The sequence below is a fragment of the Scyliorhinus canicula genome, chromosome 6 (genome assembly GCF_902713615.1).
Source record: "Scyliorhinus canicula chromosome 6, sScyCan1.1, whole genome shotgun sequence".
Lineage (NCBI taxonomy): Eukaryota > Metazoa > Chordata > Chondrichthyes > Carcharhiniformes > Scyliorhinidae > Scyliorhinus > Scyliorhinus canicula.
Window position 1 is genome coordinate 151840092 of NC_052151.1, and position 23001 is coordinate 151863092.

General features: G+C 47.5%; 1 protein-coding gene across 1 annotated transcript in view; it reads left to right on the forward strand.

Annotated features, from left to right (window-relative positions):
- The window catches only part of LOC119967584 (probable E3 ubiquitin-protein ligase RNF144A-A), a 125984-nt gene that overhangs the window by 53040 nt on the left and 49943 nt on the right, over positions 1–23001 (forward strand). Inside the window, exon 2 of the mRNA XM_038800299.1 lies at positions 19740–19886. Coding sequence (XP_038656227.1) covers positions 19752–19886 — 135 coding nt within the window. The 5' untranslated portion in view covers positions 19740–19751. The remainder of the gene's footprint in view (positions 1–19739; positions 19887–23001) is intronic.

Below are 23001 nucleotides of genomic sequence, written 5' to 3' on the forward strand. Positions count from 1 at the left end.
CCCTCCCCTGAGCACTGGGGTGGCAAGCCCAGCACCCCCAGGCTCTTTGCCTGTGTGCAAAGATGGCTATTCACCGCCTCGGCTCCCCACAGAAGCCGTTCCATCAAATTCACGTTTTAAAAAATGACAGGAAGCTGTTGGATATGGGGTGGTTCTTGTTAATTGTATGGGAATGGGGCTTAAGTGGTGATAATTGGTTTCTTGCCGCGCCACGTCGAGATCCTGATTTTGCCTACGGGCCGATTGCATCGCAAACTGTTTGGCACCTCCCGCTATTCACCGGCCTCATTTCACTTGGGCGAGTGCCGGGGTGCTTCCCAGTGGATTTTTGGGTGAGATCCAGACCAGTATTCACCCACATTTAGTCGTTTTTTGGGGCCTTGGAAATTCCCAGTAATGGGCATCTAAACTCACCATTAAGTCCGGCCCCCTAGTGATCGGCATGCCATTTTTAAAGGGTGCTCTGATCTCAAAGTGAATTTGATGGACCCACAACCAACAGGCAATGCCACTCCCCGTAGACATGGACATTAACACACCCCCCCCCCCCCCCCCCCCCCCCCCCGCGAAGTCAGGGCTCCTCGCTACGGGATCGATGAGGCACCCCTCCACCTTTATGGGGTGACTTTGTACCCCCTTTCACCCCCTCCACTCTTCATAAGCCCCTCATTTTCACTTCATGGGTATGGCATCCCTGACCCCTGGCTCTGCCAGCCTGACACCTGGGCAGTGTCCCTGGCACCCTGGTAGTGTGAACCTGATACCATGGAAGTGCCAGGTTGGCAATGCTGGGGTGCCCGGTGTCAGGGTACTGCCCGGTCTCTGACAACCCAGGGGGCTCCAATGGCCTCCGAGACCCCCGAGTGGCTACCGCAATAGATCTCCGCTTGTGGAGACCAGTTCTAATCGCCACCTGGTTGAGGCCTGGTTGGTGGGGGCAGTGACTCCCCAGCGCCAGGTGAATGCAACATCAAGATAGCCACGCATACTTAAATAAATTTTATCTGGATCACGCCCATCTGGACCTGGGCCGCTCCCATGATTCACTCGTCGCGTCCAGCTCCGGGCTAGGTACGACGCGGTGATAGGATCCCGACCAACCTTCTTGGAAAGTCCAGTTTCAGAACAGCACCTCAATTTCCCCAACCAATGATATGGTTCAGAGCAACTGCTTGTCTCTGAAGCTGCGTGGAACTTGGTACCTTTGGCAGTGCTTTGCCGTTAATCTCGCTAGTAATTTGTAGTTTTGCAGGTTGCCGCTTTAATTGCTAAACTGAATAGATTACCAATTAAAGCAGTAGTTTACAACACTATAGATGACTACTGAGGTTAACTATAAAGCAAAGCACAGCATTCACACAGCAAGCAACTTCAGACAAAAAGAACAAACGTGGTAACTCCAGGACCCTGGCGTCACACATTTTCCGCAGCTCCAGTTACTCACGTTATTGGCTCCAGCTGAAGTAAAACAATTTTTAATCACCTTTAGATTGAAAAAAATCATGCAACTCTAAAAGTTGTGACCAATCCCCACAATTAGAGTAAAAAGTATTTTAGTTTACCAGCAAAGGACAACTACAATTAAAATTACAGAACACTAGATAACCCAGGATATTCTCGAAGCTAACTACATCTCTACTTTGTGCCTCCTATCGCACCTCATTAAATTTGCACCTTCCTGAGCCAAGGTATTTAGTCACGGTCACATTCCCCTGTGTGACATTGGAGCAAAGAGACCTTGGATTGAATTTTCACAGTCCTGTGGAGGTGGGACCACGAGAATATTTTGAGAATCTCACATCAGGGAGCATCGTCGGCAGGATCCTGTCTACGAGAAATCTTGCCGGATCTGACTGGCACCAGGTATCTACCTGACCGTGGAGCATAGGTAATTAGGTTCAATTAAATGCCCACTTGGCATATTGTTGTCATCTCCCAAGACCCTCCCGATGGTGCACAGGCCCCTAGCTGAGGCCAAAGCCCAGCCGTCGTCTGGAGGCAGCCTCCCAATGAAAGATGAAAAATAGCCAACTGTTTGTTACCTCCTCTGTTCCAGTTTCCTCTGGTACATTCAGATCTGTGGTTCAATGAGTCACCACTCTGACTTGGAAATATGTCGCCACTCCTTCGCTGTCGCTAGGGCAACATCCTGGAACTCCCTCCCTAATAGCACAGTGAGTGTACCTACACCTCAAGGACGCTAGCGGTTCAAAAGGCAACACCCCACCACCTTGAAGGGGAACTAGGGATGGGCAATATGTGCTGGCCTAACCAGCGGCGCCCACATCTTGTGAAATAAATATTTAAGAAGTCAAATATCTGTTAGATGTCCATACGCTGTTTCGAAATGGAAGACGACAGAGCAAGTGTCAAAATGCAGAAGCCAAATCTTCAAGATTTAATTGATACCTTTCAGTCCCCGAATTTTGTAATTTATCAATTCTGATAAAATGGAGACAGTTTACTTTCAAAGAAATTTGAGTTTTAAAGAAATTAATTGGAGCAAACAGTCAGAAACAGAACACTTTGGCTGGCAGATGGCCATCGCCCTTTGAGAGGGCATACAGCAGACTTGCTTTGCAGAACAGTTGATTTGCAAAATACTTTTGAAGCTGTTCTCCCGGCTCTGGCAATGAACGTATTGGTCCTGATTGCTAACGGTTTAAAACCTGAAAACTGTTTTTAAATGATTGCACATTTGTTCGATTAATATTGTACATATTTTGTACAGGCGGGAAAGTGGAGCTGAGTGCAGAAAAGATCAGCCATGATCTCAGTGAATGGCGGAGCAGGCACGAAGGGCCAGATGGCCTACTCCTGCTCCTAGTTTTATGTTCTTATGTATCATGTAATGAATATGGTGCCTTGATTGCCACAAATTTTGCAAACATTGAAATTCTATTGGACAATGCTGGATGAAAACCCATTTGTCTTCTGGAATTTTTTGTCATATTGGAATATTTCCATATTAGAGCAAACACTTATGTCAAACCACTCTTAATTGAAGCTTAACTGTTAACAGGGTTTGCAAACAAATATATGTGTGTGGGACAAATATTTGTTGAATTGGACCAAGGTGTTATTAGTTGCACTGCCAATTAACTACTAGCTGTAGCAATGGTCAACATATACAGCCATCTTCTGAATTGCTTTGACCAGAATTTTCTGGCTCTTCCCGCTGGCGGTATCTTCCAGTCTTGCCCAAGGCGAGCACCCGTGGCGGGTTCTCTGGTGTCCCAGCCGGTGAGCAACGCAAATGGCCATTGTACTCTGTGAGACTGGAAGATCCTGCCTCGGTAGTGGGGGGGGGGGGGGGGGGGGGGATCCTGGCCTCTATTATTCTGTTTAACTGAGCATACTGATGCCAATTACAGCACACATTATGCATGCTTGGCTCAGGGCAATAAAAGCATTAGTTCATTGGGAAATCTGTTTTGACAAGTGAAGTGAACTGTTGGCAGTTTTTGAATGACATCTTTAAGTAGTTATAATAAGATCTTTCTGTCAACTCCTTTGCCAGGATCTCAATGTTTGTTTGAAGTCGCTGTCATTGGAGCTTAAACGATATGGCTGATTGAAACTTTTATATAGTTTCAGTTTAATTCCCTTGCTCTTCCACCATATGCCACAAGCTTTTTATTTAGGTATTTATCCAATTCCACTTTGAAAGTTGTTACTGAAGCTGCGCTCCATTCTTTTAGGCACTACATTCTAGATCAATACATTGGATCCTTAGTTTCTGATTATTGGTGACCAGCCTTCAATGGACGTAAATATCTCTTTGCAGGTTAAATTTAGGCCTATTGTTGAACTTGGCTGAGTACCCAAAATGTTGAGGAGGCGCTTATCTTTGAGAAAGATGGGAAGGAAATTTGGAGTGCGAAAAAGATTAGGGGCGTGATTTACAGAACACCCTGCCACGTGATTTTCAACGGGGGAGGTAGCCAGCAAGCAGATCTACCAGTCCCACCATTGTCAATGGGATTTCCCGTTGACAGCATCCCTTGCTGTCGGGAAATCTCTGCGCTGGCGTGGAGCTGGAATTTCCCGCTGGCATGACCAGCTGGTAAATCAACCCCGGATCTGAATCTTGGATTTCTAAATAATAAAATTTTGTATTCTAACCTATTCTACTTAGCCTATTTATTATGCTTATGTTTGATATTTATTTGGCTCATTTAAATTACAAGGAACGTAATATGATTTTTCTTTAATTTGTTTGGAAAATATTTTTATTCACGTTTTTGATATTTTAACATTTAAAACGCATATTACAAAGCAAAACCAACACAACCCCTCCCCTTCCCTGCTGATACCATCAACCAAACACCCCACTTTGCCCCTCCCTGCCCTTAACAGTTGACGGTAACCAGCTCCTTAAATTTTAATACAAACAAACCCCCCTCAAAGCAAATCTCACCTTTTCCAAATAAAATATCCCCTAGCCACACCGAGGCCCAGAGTGGAGAAGCTGACCTCCACCCCAATAGGACCCGCCTGCAAGCGATCAACGAGGCGAAGGCTAAAATATCTTCCCCCGTTCCCGTCTGCAACTCCGGCAAGCCCAACACCCCGAATATGGGACGGGGTTCTAAATCCATGTGCAAGACATGATGCTGAAGAACGACCTCCAAACTTTTTCCAACTTCGGGCAGGACCAGAACATATGATTGGACGGGCCCCTCCCATACTGTTTACAAGTATCTTCCACCACTTCAAACAACCTTCTCATCCACAACTTTGTCAGGTGTGCTCTATGTACTACCTTTAACTGCATCATCCCCAGCTTCGCATACGAGGTTTAGGCATTCACCCTCCGCTGCACCTTACACCACAGCCTCATCTCCAGCGTCATCTCTAACTCTTCCTCCCACTTGGCCGTAACCCCTCCAGAGAAGCTTCTTCCTCCCCCGAAATCCTCCCATAGATCGCCGAGATGTGCTCCCCAGCCCCATCACCGACAGCACTTCCTCCAGCAACGAGGAGAGCAGTTCCACCGGAAGTCGTAAAAATCTTTTTTGCAAAATCACGCACCTGCATGTACCTGACAGTCACCCGCTTTGAGATCCCAACCTTCTCCCCCAGCTCCTCCAAACTCGCAAACTGCCCTTCTAAAAATAAGTCCTGTATTTCCATCACCCATCGCTCCACCCAACCTCGAAACCTAGCATCCATCGTCGCTAGCTCAAACCCATGGTACCCTCAGTTCGCCATCAACTTCGACCCCCCCCAACCTAAAGTGCTGCTGAAATTGCGTCCATATTTTCAGCGTGGCCACCATCAATGGTTTCCCCGAGTACTTAGCTGAGGCAAACGGTAGAGGCGCCGTTGCCAGTGCCCACGACCCCAACCCCTGACAAGAGCCCACCACCATCTGGCACCCTGCTCCAGCCTCGCTCCTTCTCAGTGTTTGCTGCCCAATAATAGTACAACAGGTGTGGAAGGGCCATAACTGTCGCTCTCTCTGAAGTACCGTCCTCCTAATTCTTGCAACCTTACCTACCCACACAAACGACAAAACCAACTGTTCCATCCCCATAAAAAAACAACTTCGGCAAAAAAACCGTCAGGCACTGAAATAAGAATAAAAATGTTAATCTTATCCTCCTGCATCCAGCCAGCCAACGATAGGGGAAGGCTACCCCATCTCAATAAATCCATCTTGGCACTACTCACGAGTCTCGCAACATTCAGCAGGGCCCAATCCTGAGCCACCTGCACTCCCAGGTAACTAAAGTGGGTGGTTATCACCCAAAATGGCAGCCCCCCCCCCACCCATCGAAACGACTCTCACAAAACTCACTTTTTTTCCATTTTAACTTATAGCCTGAAAACCTCCCAAATCACCTTAGAAGTCCTGTTCTATCCCGTACTGAAGAGCCTGGGTTGGAGATATACAGCAACAAATCATCAGCATACAGGGACACCCTACGCTCCACACCCCTTCACTATCCCCCTCCATTTATCCAAACCCCTCAGTGCAATGGCCAAGAGCTCTATCACCAACGCAAACAGGAGGGGAGACATGGGGCACCCCTGCCTCGTACCCCTATATAACTGCAAGTACCCTGAATTCACCTAATTTGTATGCACATTTGCCTTCAGTTGCTTGTACACCAAATTCGCCCATGCCACGAATTTAGGCCCAATCCCAAACCTCTTCAACATCGCAAACAAATAGCTCCACTCTACCCGATCAAACACCTTCCCCGCATACTGGAGAAAGCACCACATTCAACAGAAGCTGCATGTTTCGCAACAACTGCCTACCCTTGACGAACCCTTTCTGATCCTCCCCAGTCACCTTCGGGAGGCACTCCTTCAACCTGATAGCCAGCACCTTCGTCAATATCTTAGCATCCACATTCAACAGAGATATTGGCCTACACGACCCACACTCCTCCAGGTCCTTGTCCTTTTTAAGAAGTAATGAAATGGATGCCTGTCCTATTGTCTCTGGCAGTGCCTCCTTAACCACCGCATCCTCAAACATCTCCACAAACAGCGGTGCCAACTTATCCAGAAACTGTTTAGAAAACTTCATTGGGAAACCATCCAGCCCCAGTGTGTTACCAGTCTGCATCTTCCCTATCGCCGCCTACGCTTCTTCCATCCCCACTGGGTAATCCAGCCCTGCCCTCTCCTCCTCTCCTACTTCAGGATACTCCAACCACCCCAAAAATTCCCTCATGTCTGACTCATCCTCCTGAGGCTCCGACCAGACAACTTTTGTAGAACTCCTCAAATGCCTTGTCCACCTGCTCCGGTGCCACCACCAGCTTCTCCACCACATCCTGAACCCACACAATCTCTCTCACAGCTGCCTGCTGTCGAAGCTGACCTTCTCCCCATACTCGTACATGGTCCCCCTCGCCCGCCCCCTGTGGACAGAAGGTCAAACCTTGCCTGTCAGTCCTTTCTCCTCACCAGAAGATCTGGAGTAGGATCCTCCGCATACCTTCCATCCATCTCCTAAAATTCCTCTAAAAGCCGCTACCGGTCCTCTCTTGCCTCCCTGTCCACCCAAGCCTTAAACAAGATGATCTCACCCCTCACTACTGCCTTCAACGCTTCCAACACCACTGATAGCGAAACCTCCCCGTTCCTATTAAACCCCACCTTGATCACCCTGTCCCTCGAATGCATGAACCTCCACGGGTCCGCCTCCCCCCTTATAAACGTATCCAAATTCGGTATGGCATCTAACATCTTATTCAAAAATCCTACGTCCTCCCAAATCGGGGCAGAAACGCTAACCAACACCATCAACTTCCCCTTCAAAGCACCCGTTGCTACCCCCTGGGCCCTAATATCAAAGCCCGAGTGGAACACTGACTCACCCAACCCATCCAAAGCCTCACCTGGTCCTTCACCCTCAGACAGGTCTCTTGCAACAGCACCATATCGGCTTTCAAGCTCTTCAAATGCGCGAAGACTCTCACTCGCTTCACTGGTCTCCCCCAGCCGTTCCACGTTACCACACGGACCGGGGGTGCTCTCTACTTCACCTGCACATCTTTTGGGTTGTGGGGGTGAGACCCACACAGACATGGGGATAATGTGCAAACTCCACACGGACAGTGACCCGGGGATGGGATTGAACGTGGGTCCTCAGCGCCGTGAGGTAGCAGTGCTAACCACTGCGCCACTGTGCTGCCCGCTTCCACCCAATCCTTGAGCGAGGACATCATCTCCTTGCGATGCTTGTTGAAGTGCTTGGAAAACAACTGCTCAAATTTCCCATCACTTCGTCCAGCCTATCCACTGTAGTGGGCGCGGCCCAGTCAGCGAGCCTGCACCCGCCATCTTTCCTCCCACTGAACTCCCCACCAAACTCGCCGGCGGACTTTCAGTCGCACCCTTTCTTCCCCTATTCTTTTTCTGGTATTTCGACATCCTTTGATTGCCACAACCGTTCTAACAATCAATCATATAAAAATTCTTCCCAAAATCTGGTTGAAAAGGGCCAGGAGCCACCTAACGTGCGACCTCCACCTATGTGTCGCCACCAGAAGTCCATGATCTTTCTTTATTTAACAAAATAATGTTTATAGAGTTGACCTTTGGTTCATTATTCATTATATAATGCTGGTAAATCAGTTACTTCTGCCTCCAGGAGGCCATAGACTGGTGAAAAGGGGTAGCCACATGATAGCTTCAGTTTAATGTGGAGAAGTGCAAATTGATGCACTTTTAGTACAAAGGATGAAAAGAAGCAATTTAAACTAAATGGTACAATTTTAAAGAAATGCAGGAACAGAGACGTGGGGCTGGATTCTCCGCCACATTTCTGTTTCACCCCGCCGGCGGGATGTTCCGTTATGCCGGCTGATCAATGGGGTTTCCCATTGTGGGGCAGCCCCACGCCGTCGGGAAACCCCCGGGCTGCCGGCAAAACGGAGCATCCTGCCGGCGGAGAATCCAGCCCCATGGCGTGCACATGCACAAATCTATGAAGGTGGAAGAACAATCTGAGAAGGTTTGTCAAAGTTTGATGGGTGTATGATAGCCCAATAAGTTACGTGATCCTTGGCTTTATAAACAGACACAAAAAACTGAAGGTTCAGCGTGGCTTCCTTGTTTCTGAGTTCACTGGTGAGGAGGCCCCATCTGGATGGACCCCAAATCTAGGCACCACTCTTTAGCAAAGGTGCAAGCCGTGGGAACGGTCCAAAGGTGATTTATGAGAATCGCACCAGGGACAAGGAACTTCGGCTTTAATTCGAGAAAAGCTGACCGTTTCTCTAAGGTGAACAAAAAGATTAAGGGGAGGTTTAATAATTAGTTTCAAATTCATGAACGGTTTTGAAAAAGTAAATAAGGAGGAACACTTCAATATCACAAGGCTGGCAACCAGAGATTTAATGTTATTGGCAAAGGAACCAGAGATGAGGTATGTTTTTTCTTTAACACAGCGAGTTGCTCTATTGATCTAGAATGTAGTGCCTGAAAGAGTGGTGCACAGCTCCAGTAACAACTTTCAAAATGGAATTGGATAAATACTTCAAGGAAAAGCATGTGGCACTATGGTGGAAGAGCAGGGGAATTAAACCGATGGAAAAGCTCTGCCAAGATTCTCTGCCAAGATTTGCTGGAGGTACGATGGCCTCCTTGTGGGTTGTCTGACTCCAGCATATTTGAATTTTTGCACTAAAAGAATATAATTATTTGTTAATTCAAATTAAGTAATAATTAGTAACACAGCAGAGTGGGAATCTGGTGGTTGAAAATATTGAACTTTAAGATAGCTACATACCATGATTGTCATGTTTAAATTAATTAGTTTTAATGGCACTTTTTTAAAAGTATCATTCTGCACAAAAATATTTGGCAAACCTTATTTGTGATTGTATTAATAAAACAATTGTATGTAGAAGTAATAGAAGCTCAGACATTAGAGAAACCTAGGCCCTTTGGAACGTTTTGACTTAGATAATCCACAATGTGCTCATTGTAGTGTGACTCTGAAAGTCTCAAACTGCTTTTTATAACTTTCTACTTGTCAGTTTCATGATTTGTTTAGGATCAGCCACCAATGACTTCTTTGTTCGCCAGACTTTTTGGAATTTGGCCCATCAGTAAGTAGATTACTGCAGCAAAATTTTGAATTCATATATGAGTAAAACTGATTCATACAATGATTTGTTGGACGTTAAAACAGCCGAGGAAAAGTCATTTTGCAACTACTCTGAAGTCATTCTGTGAATAAAAAGATGCAAGAGACAATAGTAGCTGGTGAGGACAGAAGATGTAAAAAGTTTGCTAATAATGCATTTTTATTTGTAAGTGTTCCACCATTGTTTAAGAAAAGGTATAAGGATAAACCCAGTTACTACAGAGCAGTCGATCTAATTTCAGTGGTGTGAAAGCATTTAGGAACTATGGCCAGGATTCTCGCTTCTGGCGACTAAGTCCCCACGCCGGCTGGAAAACTGGCACCAACGACTCCGGCGTCAACGGCCCCCCAAGGTGAGTATTCTCACCTGCCTAGGGAGCTAGGTGGACGGCGGAGGGGTTGGCGCCGCTCCAGCGGCGGCGGAGGGACGGCGCGAGTTGGCGCATGCGCGGAACGGCCAGCGTATTTGTCGCGCATGCGCGGGGGGTTCTCTTCTCCGTGCCGGCCAATGGGCAATATGGCGGAGCCCGACAGTGGACCGGCGCGGAAGGAAGAAGTGCCCCCACGGAACAAGCCCGCCCATAGATCGGTGGGCCCTGATCGTGGGCCAGGCCACCGTGCCCCCCCCCAAACCACCATGCCCCTCCCCCCCCCCCCCCCCCCCCGGTCGGATCCCCCAGAGGACCGTCCACGCATACTCACCTGCCAGGTCCCGCCGGTGCGTGAGTTGAGTGATTCACGCTGGCGGTACTGGCAAATAATGGACGGCCGCTCGGCCCATTGGGGCCCGGAAAATCGCCGGGGAGGGGGGGGGGGGGGGGCGCTGCTAACACCCCGACCGGCGTGGCAGGACCCGGCAGGGGGTCGGAGAATCCCGCCCTATAATCTGGAACAAAATTAACAGTAACTTGAACAAAGTGCATTCATTTAGGAAAGTCAGCACAGATCTGTTGCAGGATTTAACCAACTTGCTGGAGTTTTTGATGAGATAATGAAAAGGGTTGATGAGAGTAAGGGGTTCATGTGATGTATGTGGAATTCTGAAAGGTGTTTGATAAAGTGTCATATACGACGTAGGAGCCGAATTAGGCCATTCGGCCCATTAAGTCTGCTCCAACATTCAAACATGGCTGATATGTCTCTAATCCCCATTCTCCTGCTTTCCCCCCATATCATAACCCTTGATCCCCTTAATAAAGAACCTATCTATCTCTGTCTTAAAGACATTTAGTGACTTGGACTCCACAGCCTTCTGCGACAATAAGCTCAGATGTGCTCCACGCTGAATGCGTACAAATATGTTGCCAGGTTTCCTACATTACAGCAATGCGTCCACTAAAAAATACTTCATACCTGGTACATCCTGATGTCATGAAAATGCAAATCTTTCAACCACTTTGGCCAAACCTTTTAAATCAGCTGTTCTAATGCATCCTTTGGCTCAGTCTTATTTTGTGTCTGATTAATTTAGTAAAAATACTCAAGATCAGAAAAGTGCTACGTAAATGCCTTTTGTTGTTTTGGTAGAGGACATTAAGCAAAGGACTAAAAGGTAGGGTTTACAAGTGTAGAATAGACTTTATGCAGCTGTTTTCAATGAATTAAAGTGGTTTGGTCTAATATCCAAAAATAATGGTTTTATGATGTACGTCTACAATGACTCTACATGGAACTAATGCCAAAACTGGAATAAGAACACAGAAACGTAGAACAGGCTTGTCAGAAAATTTGAAAACTATGGAATAAGAACTAGGAGCAGGAGTAGGCCATCTAGCCCTTCGAGCCTGCTCTGCCATTCAATGAGATCATGGCTGATCTTTTGTGGACTCAGCTCCACTTTCTGGCCCGAACACCATAACCCTTACTCCCTTTATTCTTCAAAAAACTATCTATCTTTACCTTAAAAACATTTAATGAAGGAGCCTCAACTGCATCACTGGGCAGGGTATTTCCCCCCCCCCCCCCCCATCCTTATAAATTCCAACGAGTACAGTCCCAGTCTACTCAACCTCTCCTTGTAATCCAACCCCCACAATTCTAGGATTAACCCAGTGAATCTCCTCTGCACACCCTCCAGTGCCAGTACGTCCTTTCTCGGCTAAGGAGACCAAGCCTGAACACAATACTCCAGGTGTGGCCTCACTAACACCTTATACAATTGCAGTATAACCTCCCTAGTCTTAAACTCCATCCCTCTAGCAATGAAGGACAACATTCCATTTGCCTTCTTAATCACCTGTTGCATCTGTAAACCAACTTTTTGCGACTCATGCGCTAGGATGCCCAGATCCCTCTGCACAGCAGCATGTTTTAATATTTTATCATTTAAATAATGATCCTTTTTGCTGTTATTCCTACCAAAATGGATAACCTCACATTTGTCAACATTGTATTCCATCTTCCAGACCCTACCCCATTCACTTAAACTATCCAAATCTCTCTACATGCTTCCAGTATCCTCTGCACTTTTCGCTTTACCACTCATCTTAGTGTTGTCTGCAAACTTGGACACATTGCCTTTGGTCCCCAACTCCAAATCATCTATGTAAATTGCGAACAATTGTGGGCCCAATACTGATCCCTGAGGGACACCACTAGCTACTGATTGCCAACCAGAGAAATACCCATTCATCCCCACTCTTTGCTTTCTATTAATTAACCAATCCTCTATCCATGCTACTACTTTACCCTTAATGCCATGCATCTTTATCTTATGCAGCAACCTTTTGTGTGGCACCTTGTCAAAAGCTTTCTGGACAGTTGTTTTTTGGACTGGAGGAAGCTATGCAGAATGAGTGAGCGAGCACATGTTGGGTGAAAATTAATGCAGAAATTGTGAAGTAATACATTTTGAAAGAGAAAATGAGGAAAGGCAATATGAAATAAGGATAGTGATGCAGGTGAAGAGGGGCCTGCGGGGTGTATGTGCACAAATTGTTGAAGGTGGTAGGGCAAGTTGAGAACGCACGTTTAGACGGTATCTTGAAACTTGGGCATTATAGTAGAGGTATGGAGTACAGAAGCAAGGAAGTTATGGTGAATCTTTATGGTTTATGGCTTTCTGGTTCAAACTCAACTGGAGTACGGTATCATGTGCAGATATTGGAGTGGATGTAGATAAGAATTATGAGAATCATTCTCGGAATGAATGACTTCACTAACGTGGATAGTCTGACGAAGCTGGAGCTGTTCACAGAGAAGGGAAGATTGAAGGATTTAATAGAAGTGTCAGATTCATGAGAGGTCTGGACAGAGTTGATGGAGAGAAACTGTTCCCATTTGCGAATGGGTTGAGAACCAGAGAGCACCGATTTAAGATGAATGGCAGAAGGAGCAGAGGAGACATGAAAAAACTTTTTTACTCAGCGAATGCCCCGGAAAACGCAGCTGGCGGACTGGAGAATCCCGTTCCGTAACTTTTTTCATAAAACGAGGAGGAACAGAGTCACAGGACGACTAATTAGTTTTCACAACAACAAAAAAACAATGAATAAAGATGGCAAAATGCTCCCCACAAATACACACATGTTTTAGGATTAACACGGATTACGCAGTATATCTTAAACTACAGTGGTCTCATTAACACACAAAGTCCCTTTTAAGCATATCACATGACTGTGGGCAAAATACACTACACCCTGAATGCCTTGTGAATATTTGTGGATCTCGCCTCAGAATTCCCCCCCCCCAAGACGATTGACACGTGAGAGCTTCCAAAACAAAACAATAAAATCTTCTCTCATAAGTATGCTTTCCTTTAGTGGTTTACAGTCCAAAATCGAGACGTGGGTTTTCCGAATGACAATTTTAAACAAAGCTTCCACTCCATTTTTAATAGCGAATCCAGTCGATTATTTTAAACCAACCCCTTTTGGATTTCCTTGTCTTGACAGTTGTACAAACTGTTGACGATCGCTTTAACTCTCAATTCGCAGAGTATTAAAATTACATAAAATGTTTCATCCACCTCTGAAGCCTGGTGTCCCACTTTAAATCGAGTTACTGCAATTCTCTCTTTAACAGAACATGAATAATAATAATCTTTATTATTGTCACATGTAGGCTTACATTAATACTGCAATGAAGTTACTGTGAAAACCCCTAAGTCGCCCTGTTTGGGCACACCTAGGGACAATTTAGAATGTCCAAATTAACTAACATACGTCTTTCGGGACTTGTGCGAGGAAACCGGAGCACCCAGAGGAAACCCACGCAGACCCAGGGAGAACGTGCAGACTCCGCACAGGTAGTGACCCAAGCTGGAAATCGAACCTGGGATCCTGGCGTTGTGAAGCAACGGTGCTAACCACTGTGCTACCGTGCCACCCATTTTGGTTACTCTTCCTTGAGAATCCTTCTAGACAATACCTTGGTCTCTGTTCTCTTAACTCCAGTTGTCTTAAGCACTTTCTGCCCCAATTCCCAGGTTACCTGGACTGCAACTTGTACTTTAGGAAGCCTGCTTCTTTGCAACTCTCATCCAGTTCAGTCCTTCTTCTGGCTGAGTTGACAGATGTTCGCTCCCCGAGATCTTGTCTCCAACCTCCCACAGATTCAGCTAAAACTAACACATAAAAGCGTTTTTATCCTTACAGTTGCCTCCAGTTACTAAGGAACTCCCACACACTTATACAGTTTATTTATTCTTCACACTGTAGCCCTCCCTAAACACTGTAGGAATTCTATAGTTCACAATAGGAACACAGTTGGAACTTAACCAACCGCCACACATACGAACACCTTTGTCCAGCATCAATCTAACTATGTGGTGGATTATCCGCCTGCCCGGCCGCGTGTTTCTCAGTGGCACACCGTCGCTGTTCTCTGTTCCCGCCTCTGACAAATGGGATTTCTCATTGTAGGCACCCCCATGGTGCCGGGAAACCCATGGGCGGGGGTGCGCTACCGGTGGAATGAAGAATCCCGCCGATGGAGAATTCCCCCCCCCCGCAATCCATACACAGAAACATTAAATGAAACCTACTTAAAACTAGACCTTATTTTTAATGTTTACCAATACAAATATAAAACCACCTTTGTTTTCCTAACACAATTCAGGCAGGAAAGTGGTGTTCTGCCTGCTGCCTTTTCTGTCATATTTTTTGACATTTAGTTTAAAATATCCACCGCATTTAAGCCCACACTTCCACTGTCTTAAAAGTCGTTTGGGGACTCCGGTTGGATTCTCCATCCCCACCAGCTTTCCCTCCTGCCAAAAACAGGAGGTTGAGAATCCTGGCCTGGGTATGGCTCAGCTGGTACATTGTGCCCCATTCTGCTCGCCACACTTTCGGAAGGATGTCAATGCATTGGAGAGGGTGCAAAGGAGATTCGGCTCAGGGATCTCCTTCTGTGATGTAAGATCCTGTGATAAACTTTCATATTGGAATGTTGTCTAATTGTGCAAAATTATTAGAAATAGTATCCGATCCAAGGAGAAGCATACAGATTGGCCAAGAAAAATAATAGGTCTGAGGATTGGGAGCAGTTTCAAACTCAGCAAATAAGGACTGAGGGATTGATTAAAGAAGGGGAAAGTACAGTACAAAAGTAAGCTTGCAGAGACCATAAAGACTGACACTATGACCGGGATTCTCCAACCCTGCGCCGGGTCGGAGAATCCCCGGAGTGGGGGGGGCGCGAGAAACGAGCCACGCCATCCCGACGCCGGCTCGCCAATTCTCCGGCGCCGATTTGAAAATGAAAAATGAAAATTGCTTATTGTCACAAGTAGGCTTCAATAAAGTTACTGTGAAAAGCCCCTAGTCGCCTCATCCCGGCACCTGTTCGGGGAGGCTCGTACGGGAATTGAACCGTGCTGCTGGCCTGTCTTGGTCTGCTTGAAAAGCCAATGATTTAGCCCAGTGTGCTAAACCAGCCCCATAATTTGGTTATTGTCACGAATAGGCTTCAATGAAGTTACTGTGAAAAGCCCCTAGTCGCCACATTCCGGCGCCTTTTCAGGGAGGCTGGTACAGGAATTGAACGCATGCTGCTGGCCTTGTTCTGCTTTACAAGCCAGCTGTTTAGCCCACTGTGCCAAACCAGCCCCATTTTTTGGGGGCGCCTGCGGGATCGCCGCCCAGCCTGTCAGGGACCGTTGAAAGCGGTTCCCCCGGCAATTCTCTCCGGGCGTCGACAGGCCAAGTGCCCGCCGACTTCGACTGACACCTGCCGCCATGGGTTACTTATGGCCCCACCCGGCAGGACCTCGGAGATTTGTCTGCGGGGCCGTCCTGGTGGGGGGGAATCCAACCCCAGGGGCGGCCTCCACAGCGGCCTGGCCCATGATCAGGGCCTACCGATCAGCGGGCAGGCTGGTTCCGTGGGGGGGGCTATGTTCCTCCACGCTGGGCCCCTGTTGGGCTCCGACATATTGCCCGGGGGCCACCGTGGAGACAGGAATCCATGCGCATGCGTGTACTCATGCCAGCCTTTGCGCACATGCGCGAACCCGCGTTGGCCGTGGTGTGCATGCCGAACACACGCCGGCCGTGGCGCACATGCACGAACCCGCGCTGGCCATGGCACGCATGCGCAGAGTCTCACCAGCCGTGGCGCGCCAGCGTTCAGGCGCTGGAGCTGCGGAGTCCACTCCGGCACCATACTAGCCCCTGGGAAGGGGTGGATAGCTGCCAGGTAAGGCCCGTTGGCGCCGGAGTGGCTCGCGCCACTTTTCATGCCGGCGTCAGAACGTGGCCGCAGGATTGGAGAATTCCGGCCTAAAAGTTTCTATAGATATGTGAAGAGAAAGAGATTGGTGAAGAGAAATGTAGGCCCCCTACAGACAGAAACAGAGGAATACATAATAAGGGACAAAGAAACGGCTGAGGAATTGAATACATACTTTGGTTCTGTCTTCACAAAAGAGGGCTCAAATCAGATACCAGAAATGTTGGAGAATGAAAGGTTTAGTGAGAGGGAAGAATTAAGGGAGATCAATATTAGTGGTGAAATGGTGCTGGGAAAATTGCTTTGATTGAAGGCGGATAAATTCCCAGGGCCTGAGAGTGCTTAAAATAGTGGATGCATTGATGGTCATCTTCCGGGATTCTATAGACTCTGGAACATTCCCTGCAGATTGTAGGGTAGCTCACGTCACTCCAATATTCAAAAAGGAGGTAGAGAGAAAGCTGAGAATTATAGACCAGTAAACCTAACATCAGCAGTGGGGAAAATGCTTGAATCCATTATCAAGGACTTTACAGCGCAACATTTAGAAAACAGTGGCAGGATCAGTCAGAATCAGCATGGATTTATGATGCGGAAATCATGCTTGACAAATCTGTTGGAATTCTTTGAAGATGTAACCAGTACAGTTGACAAGGGAGAGCCAGACGATGTGGTATATTTGGACTTTCAGAAGGCATTTGACAAAGTCCCGTAGAAGAGATTACTGTGCAAAATTAAAGCGCATGGGATTGGGGGGACGTGTATTGAGATGGATAAAAAACTGGTTGGCATGGAGGAAACCAGGATTAGGAATTAATGGGTCCTTTTCAAATTGGCAGGCAGTAACCAGTGGGGTACCACAGGGATCGGTGATGAGACCCCAGCTATTCACCATATATATTAATGATTTGGATGAGGGAACAAATTGTAACATCTCAAAGTTTGCAGATTATACCAAATTAGGTGGGAGGGTGAATTGTGACGAGGATGCAGGGATCCTACAGCAAGATCTGGACAGGTTGGGCGAGTGGGCAAACCAATGGCAGATGCAGTATAATTTGGATGTGTGAGGTTTTTCACTTTGGAAACAAAAACAGGAAGGCAGATTATTACCTGAATGGTTGTAAATTGGGAGAGTGGAGTGTGCAGTGTGACCTGGGTGTCCTTGTGCACCAGTCGCTGAAGGTAAGCATGCAGGTGCAGCAGATGGTAAAGAAGGCTAATGGTATGCTGACCTTCATTGCGAGAGGTGTTGAGTACAGAAGCAGGGATGTGTTGCTGCAATTTTGCAGGGCCTTAGTGAGGCCACACCTAGAATATTGTGTGCAGTTCTGGTCTCCTTTTCTGAGGAAGGATGTTCTTGCTCTCGAGGGAGTGCAGCGAAGGTTTACCAGACTGATTCCAGGGATGGCAGGACTGTCATATGAGGAGAGATTGACTCGGTTGGGATTGTTCTCTCTGGAGTTCAGAAGAATGAGAGGGGATCTCATAGAGACATATAAAATTCTAACAGGACTAGACAGGATAGATGCAGGGAAGATGTTCCAGGTGGTGGGTGTGTCCAGAACCAGGGGCCACAATCTGAGGATTCAGGGTAAACCATTTCGGACAGAGATGAGGAGACATTTCTTCATCCAAAGAGTGGTGAGCCTGTGGAATTCATTACCACAGGAAGTAGTTGATGCTGAAACATTGAATATATTTAAGAGGTGGCTGGATATAGCACTTGGGGCGAGTGGGATCAAAGGTTACAGGAAGAAAGCAGGATTAGGCTATTGAGTTGGATGATCAGCCATGATTGTGATAAATGGCGGAGCAGGCTTGAAGGGTCAAATGGCTTCCTCCTGCTCCTATAGAACATAGAACAGTACAGCACAGAACAGGCCCCTCAGCCCTCAATGTTGTGCCGAGCCATGATCACCCCACTCAAACCCACGCATCCACCCCACACCCGTAACCCAACAACCCCCCCCCCCCCCCCCAACCCAACCCCACTTTTATTAGGACACTACGGGCGATTTAGCCTGGCCAATCCACCCAACCCGCACATCTTTGGACTGTGGGAGGAAACCGGCGCACCCGGAGGAAACCCACGCACACAGGGGGAGGACGTGCAGACTCCACACAGACAGTGACCCAGCCGGGAATCGAACCTGGGACCCTGGAGCTGTGAAGCATTTATGCTAACCACCATGCTACCCTGCTGCCTATCTTCTCTGCTGTTTGCTTAGCAGTACTGAACTAGCACAGTGGTTAGCACTTTTGCCTCACAGCACCAGGATCCCAGGTTCGATTCCCGCTTGGGTCACTGTCTGTGCGGAGTCTGCACGTTCTCCCCATGTCTGCGTGGGTTTCCTCTGGGTGCTTCGGTTTCCTCTCAGGTCCCGAAAGATGTGCTGTTAGGTGAATTGGACATTCTGAATTCTCCCTCTTGTGTACCCGAACAGGCGCCGGACTGTGGCAACTTGCGGCTATTCACAGTAACTTCATTGCAGTGTTAATGTAAGCCTACTTGTGACACTAATTATTATTGTCATACATGAGCAAATGAGTTGAGGCAACTAATTTATTTTTGAAAATGGGAACATTTAGCTCAAATTAAGCAAGACCATGGGCCGGATTCTCCGATTTTGCGGCTAAGTGCCGACATCGGCATGGGAGCAGTGGCGTTTTACGATGCCGAACCCTCACCGATCCTGGGAGCGGTGAGGGGCTAGCAGCCGCGCCGGGTAAAACTCCCGGTTCCCCACCATTGCCAGTCAGGTCCGTGGCCGTGCACGTGCACAGCGACATACAACATGGCGCCGGCCGTGCGCGGACCCAACCTGACAAAAAAGGCTCCACAGGCCACCCCCCCACTAGTCCCCCCAGCCCTCGTGGAAGACCCCCAGCCAGCAGTCCAGCTCCCTGCCGACTGTAGCGGCACACCACACCGGGGTCCTGATTGCTCAGACCACACGCTGCCCCGCATGCCGGGACCTGGGCCAATTGGGGGCTGAGCATCGGGGAGGGCCTTCCGAAGACACGCTTCACGCGTTCCGATGGCGTGTGGTGTGCGAAAATGCCATTTCGTAGGGGGCGGAGAATAGAAAACCAGCTGCAAAACGGCACCGTCGCCCGTTTGGGCGTCAGAAGGGATTCTCCGCCTGATCACCGATTACGATATCAGCGTCGGGCAACGTAGAATCCTGCCCCATGCTTTCAGCGGTTGATAGGATTAACATGCAACTAACAAATGTAACATTTATCTGCCACAGTACGATGTGCAAATTGCACTGCAAAGGAATTCAAATTAAATAGTGAATGTCAGCTTGATGGATGAAAAGTATTGCATCACTTAGCTTTGGTCTTGTTCATGTTGTACCTCTATTTGAACATTGACAATAGCTTCCTGCTACCAAACAATTAAAATGTTTAAGTTACAGCTAATTCATTGTTTTCTGTCTTCCAGATTCAACTTAGAATGACAACACCAAGATATAGGCCGACTTGGGACCTTGCACTGGATCCCCTTGTGTCTTGCAAACTGTGCCTTGGGGAATACCCATTGGAGCAAATGACGACATTGTCACAGTGTCAATGCATATTCTGTACCCTGGTTGGTATGATTTTTATTTGCTGTGTAACGTATTGCAGGATCTTTAAACAATAATGCCCCAGTATAATTGATTTGACATTGAAATTGTTGTATCTATCACTGTCAAATCAGAGGAGCATGTTTTGAAATGCCGGAGCAAATGTAGGATTCTCCGATCTCCAACCGGGTCGGAGAATCGCTGGGGGGGTGGCGTGAATCCCGGCCCCGCCGGCTGCCGAATTCTCCGGCGCCGGGGTTTTGGTGGGGGCGGGAATCGTGGCCCACCGATCCGCGGGTGCACGGGCCTGTGCCATGGGGACACTCTTGCTCTCCGTACCGGCCGCTGTCAACCTCCGCCATGGCTGGTGTGGAGAGGAACCCCTTTGCGCATGCGCTGGGATGACGCCAGCACATGCTGGTGCTCCAGCGCATGCAGCAACACGCGCCGGCCGGTGGAGACCCTTAGGCGCCGGTTGGCGGGGCGCCAAGCCCTTCCGCGCCAGCTGGCGCGTCACCAAACACTCCGCCGCTGGCCTAGCCCCTGAAGGTACGGAGGATTCCGCACCTTCGGGGTGGCCCGACGCCGGAGTGGTTCACGCCACTCCTCGGCGCTGGAGTGTCCCGCCCCATCGGTTCGCAGAGAATCCCGTCCTATATTCTTCAATTCTGATGTCTGTAGAATCTACGTATATACCTGTCCACTAAAATGCATGAAATATGGTTTTAGACAAATGGGAAGTTTAGTTTGAAGTTCAGATGATCTATTCTGATTATTCAGTGTAGTTTTTTTGTTGTGGTTCCTTTCAAAGAGATACCTGCCTGTCTCTTTATCTATCTTTCATTCAGAGAATTGGTTTCCTTTACCCACCGCCCCTTGACATTCAGTGGCATTACCATCGCTGAATCCCCCAAAATCAACATCTGGGGTTGCCATTAATCAGAAACTGAATTGAACTAGCCACTTTAACCAAAGAGTAAATGCTGGAAAATCTCAGCAGGTCTGGAGCTTTGACAAAGGGTCATCTGGACTCGAAACGTGAGCTCTTTTCTCTCCCCTGCTACTTTAATACTGCCGCTACCAGGGCAGGTCAAAGACCAAGAAATCTATGGCGAGTAACTCACCTCCTGACCCTCCAAAGCCTGTCCGCCATCTACAAGGCACAAGTCAGGAGTGTAATGGAATACTCTCCACTTACCTGGATCAGTGCAGCTCCAACAACGCTCAAGAAGCTCGTCACCATCCAGGACAAATCAGCCCGCTTGATTGCTCCCCCTTCCACAAACATTCAAACCCTTCACCACGGATGAACAATGACAGCCGTATGTACCATCTACAAGATGCACTGCAGTAACTCACCAAGGTTCCATAGACAACACCTTCCAAACTCATGAATACTACCACCTCGAAGGACAAGAGAAGCAGATACCTGGGAACCCCACCACCTGGAGGTTACCCTCCAAGTCACTCACCACCCTGACTTGGAAAGATAACCCAGTTCCTTCACTGTCGTTGGGGCAACGTCCTGGAACTTTCTCCCGAACAGCACAGTGGGTGTACCTACACCTCAAGGACTGCAGCGGTTCAAGAAGGCAACTCACCACCACCTTCTGAAGGGCAACTAGGGATGGGCAATAAATGCTGGCCTAACCAGTGATGCCCACATCCCATAAATGAATTTAAAAAGAACAAATATAAATGCATTTTTGACATCTTGGACCTTTGTTGATTCGATGGAACAAATATTTGTTTTGCTCATTCATGAGATGTGGACATTGCTGGCCAGGCCAGCGTTTATTGCCCATCCATTGTGCCCTTGAGAATTGCCAGGGCAATTTTATTTTTGCAATGCTTGCAATTAATATTGCACCAAAATGCATCATCTGCTTCAAAATGAAGGCTTAATCCCTCAATGTATAGATTTTTCTTTCAAAACCAACCAGATGAAATTCAAGACTGCTGTCTTCCTGTTTCCAGTGATTTCAGTAACTGGATACAATTTTAAAACGACTTTCACAATCTATCTCATCAATATATCTGATCATTGTTTGGCTCACTTTTGAAAACTGCTGCTTCCTTAAATTAAAAGCGATGCGCGCTGTAATTTTAGTGCAATATGAATCACTCTTCGAGGATTCACACTGAAGCCATCTGTTGGTCTTCTGGATGAAATGTGGAAAATTATTAAACAGTTTTACTGACATTAAAGGTAGCCCCATCCCCCATTGCTGATTTTCAGGGATGGGTTTTAGCTACAGAGGAGAGTGGCTTGAGTTGGGAAATTTCCTAAATTGGCAGATCTATCTCTGTTTAAAGGGCTCTGTTATACTCCGCTTTTGCTCTGGGGAGGAAGGGGTGGGATGGGTCCACCATCCCCGGAGGCAGATCCTAGGTGGCTACTGGGGTGGGTGAGTGCTGAGATGGGCTGGTTAGAAGGCCCACCTCAGTTCACTGGGACACATGCCAGTTGTTTTAGAAGCTGTTAGGCCCTGTAGTCCTCAGCCTTCACACCCTCCACCCACCCACCGCATCATGGGATCTCCATACCAAATTCATATCCCCAACCACCCTCCATACCCCATGTAACCTTCATGCCAACTCTTTCCTTCTACTCACCCCCATGCTCTTCAACCCGATCCCACTTACATGCCAATCCATTGCCCCTCACCCTGTTCATGGCACCTCCATAGCCTTTCAGCCAGTATTCACAAAGGGCAGACCTCAGGAACCATGTCAGATGAAAGAGAAAAGAAGCCATTATCAATTGAATACGCTTTCACCTATACACACGTGATACTGAAAAGCATTTATGTCAATAAAACTGTGAACTCAGGAAATCTTGCTGAGATAATCAAAGCTTTTGAAACGCAGCCATGAACTCATTTGTGATCTGAACACAGCGCCTTAGACTGCTGGGCCATCCTGACTGAGACTGCCATGCATTCATAATGACATCATAATAGCCCTTGGGAAATATCTCAAATACCTCAACTGAAACTTCATGTACAGATGGTAATTTTGCTTCTAACCTACACCAGATGGTCTGTCCATCAAAGCAAAGGTTTTGTAACTCACTGACAACTTGAGATTATTTTCTTTCATGAGTGGCAGGGTTGTAAAAAACTTCAGATCGTAACT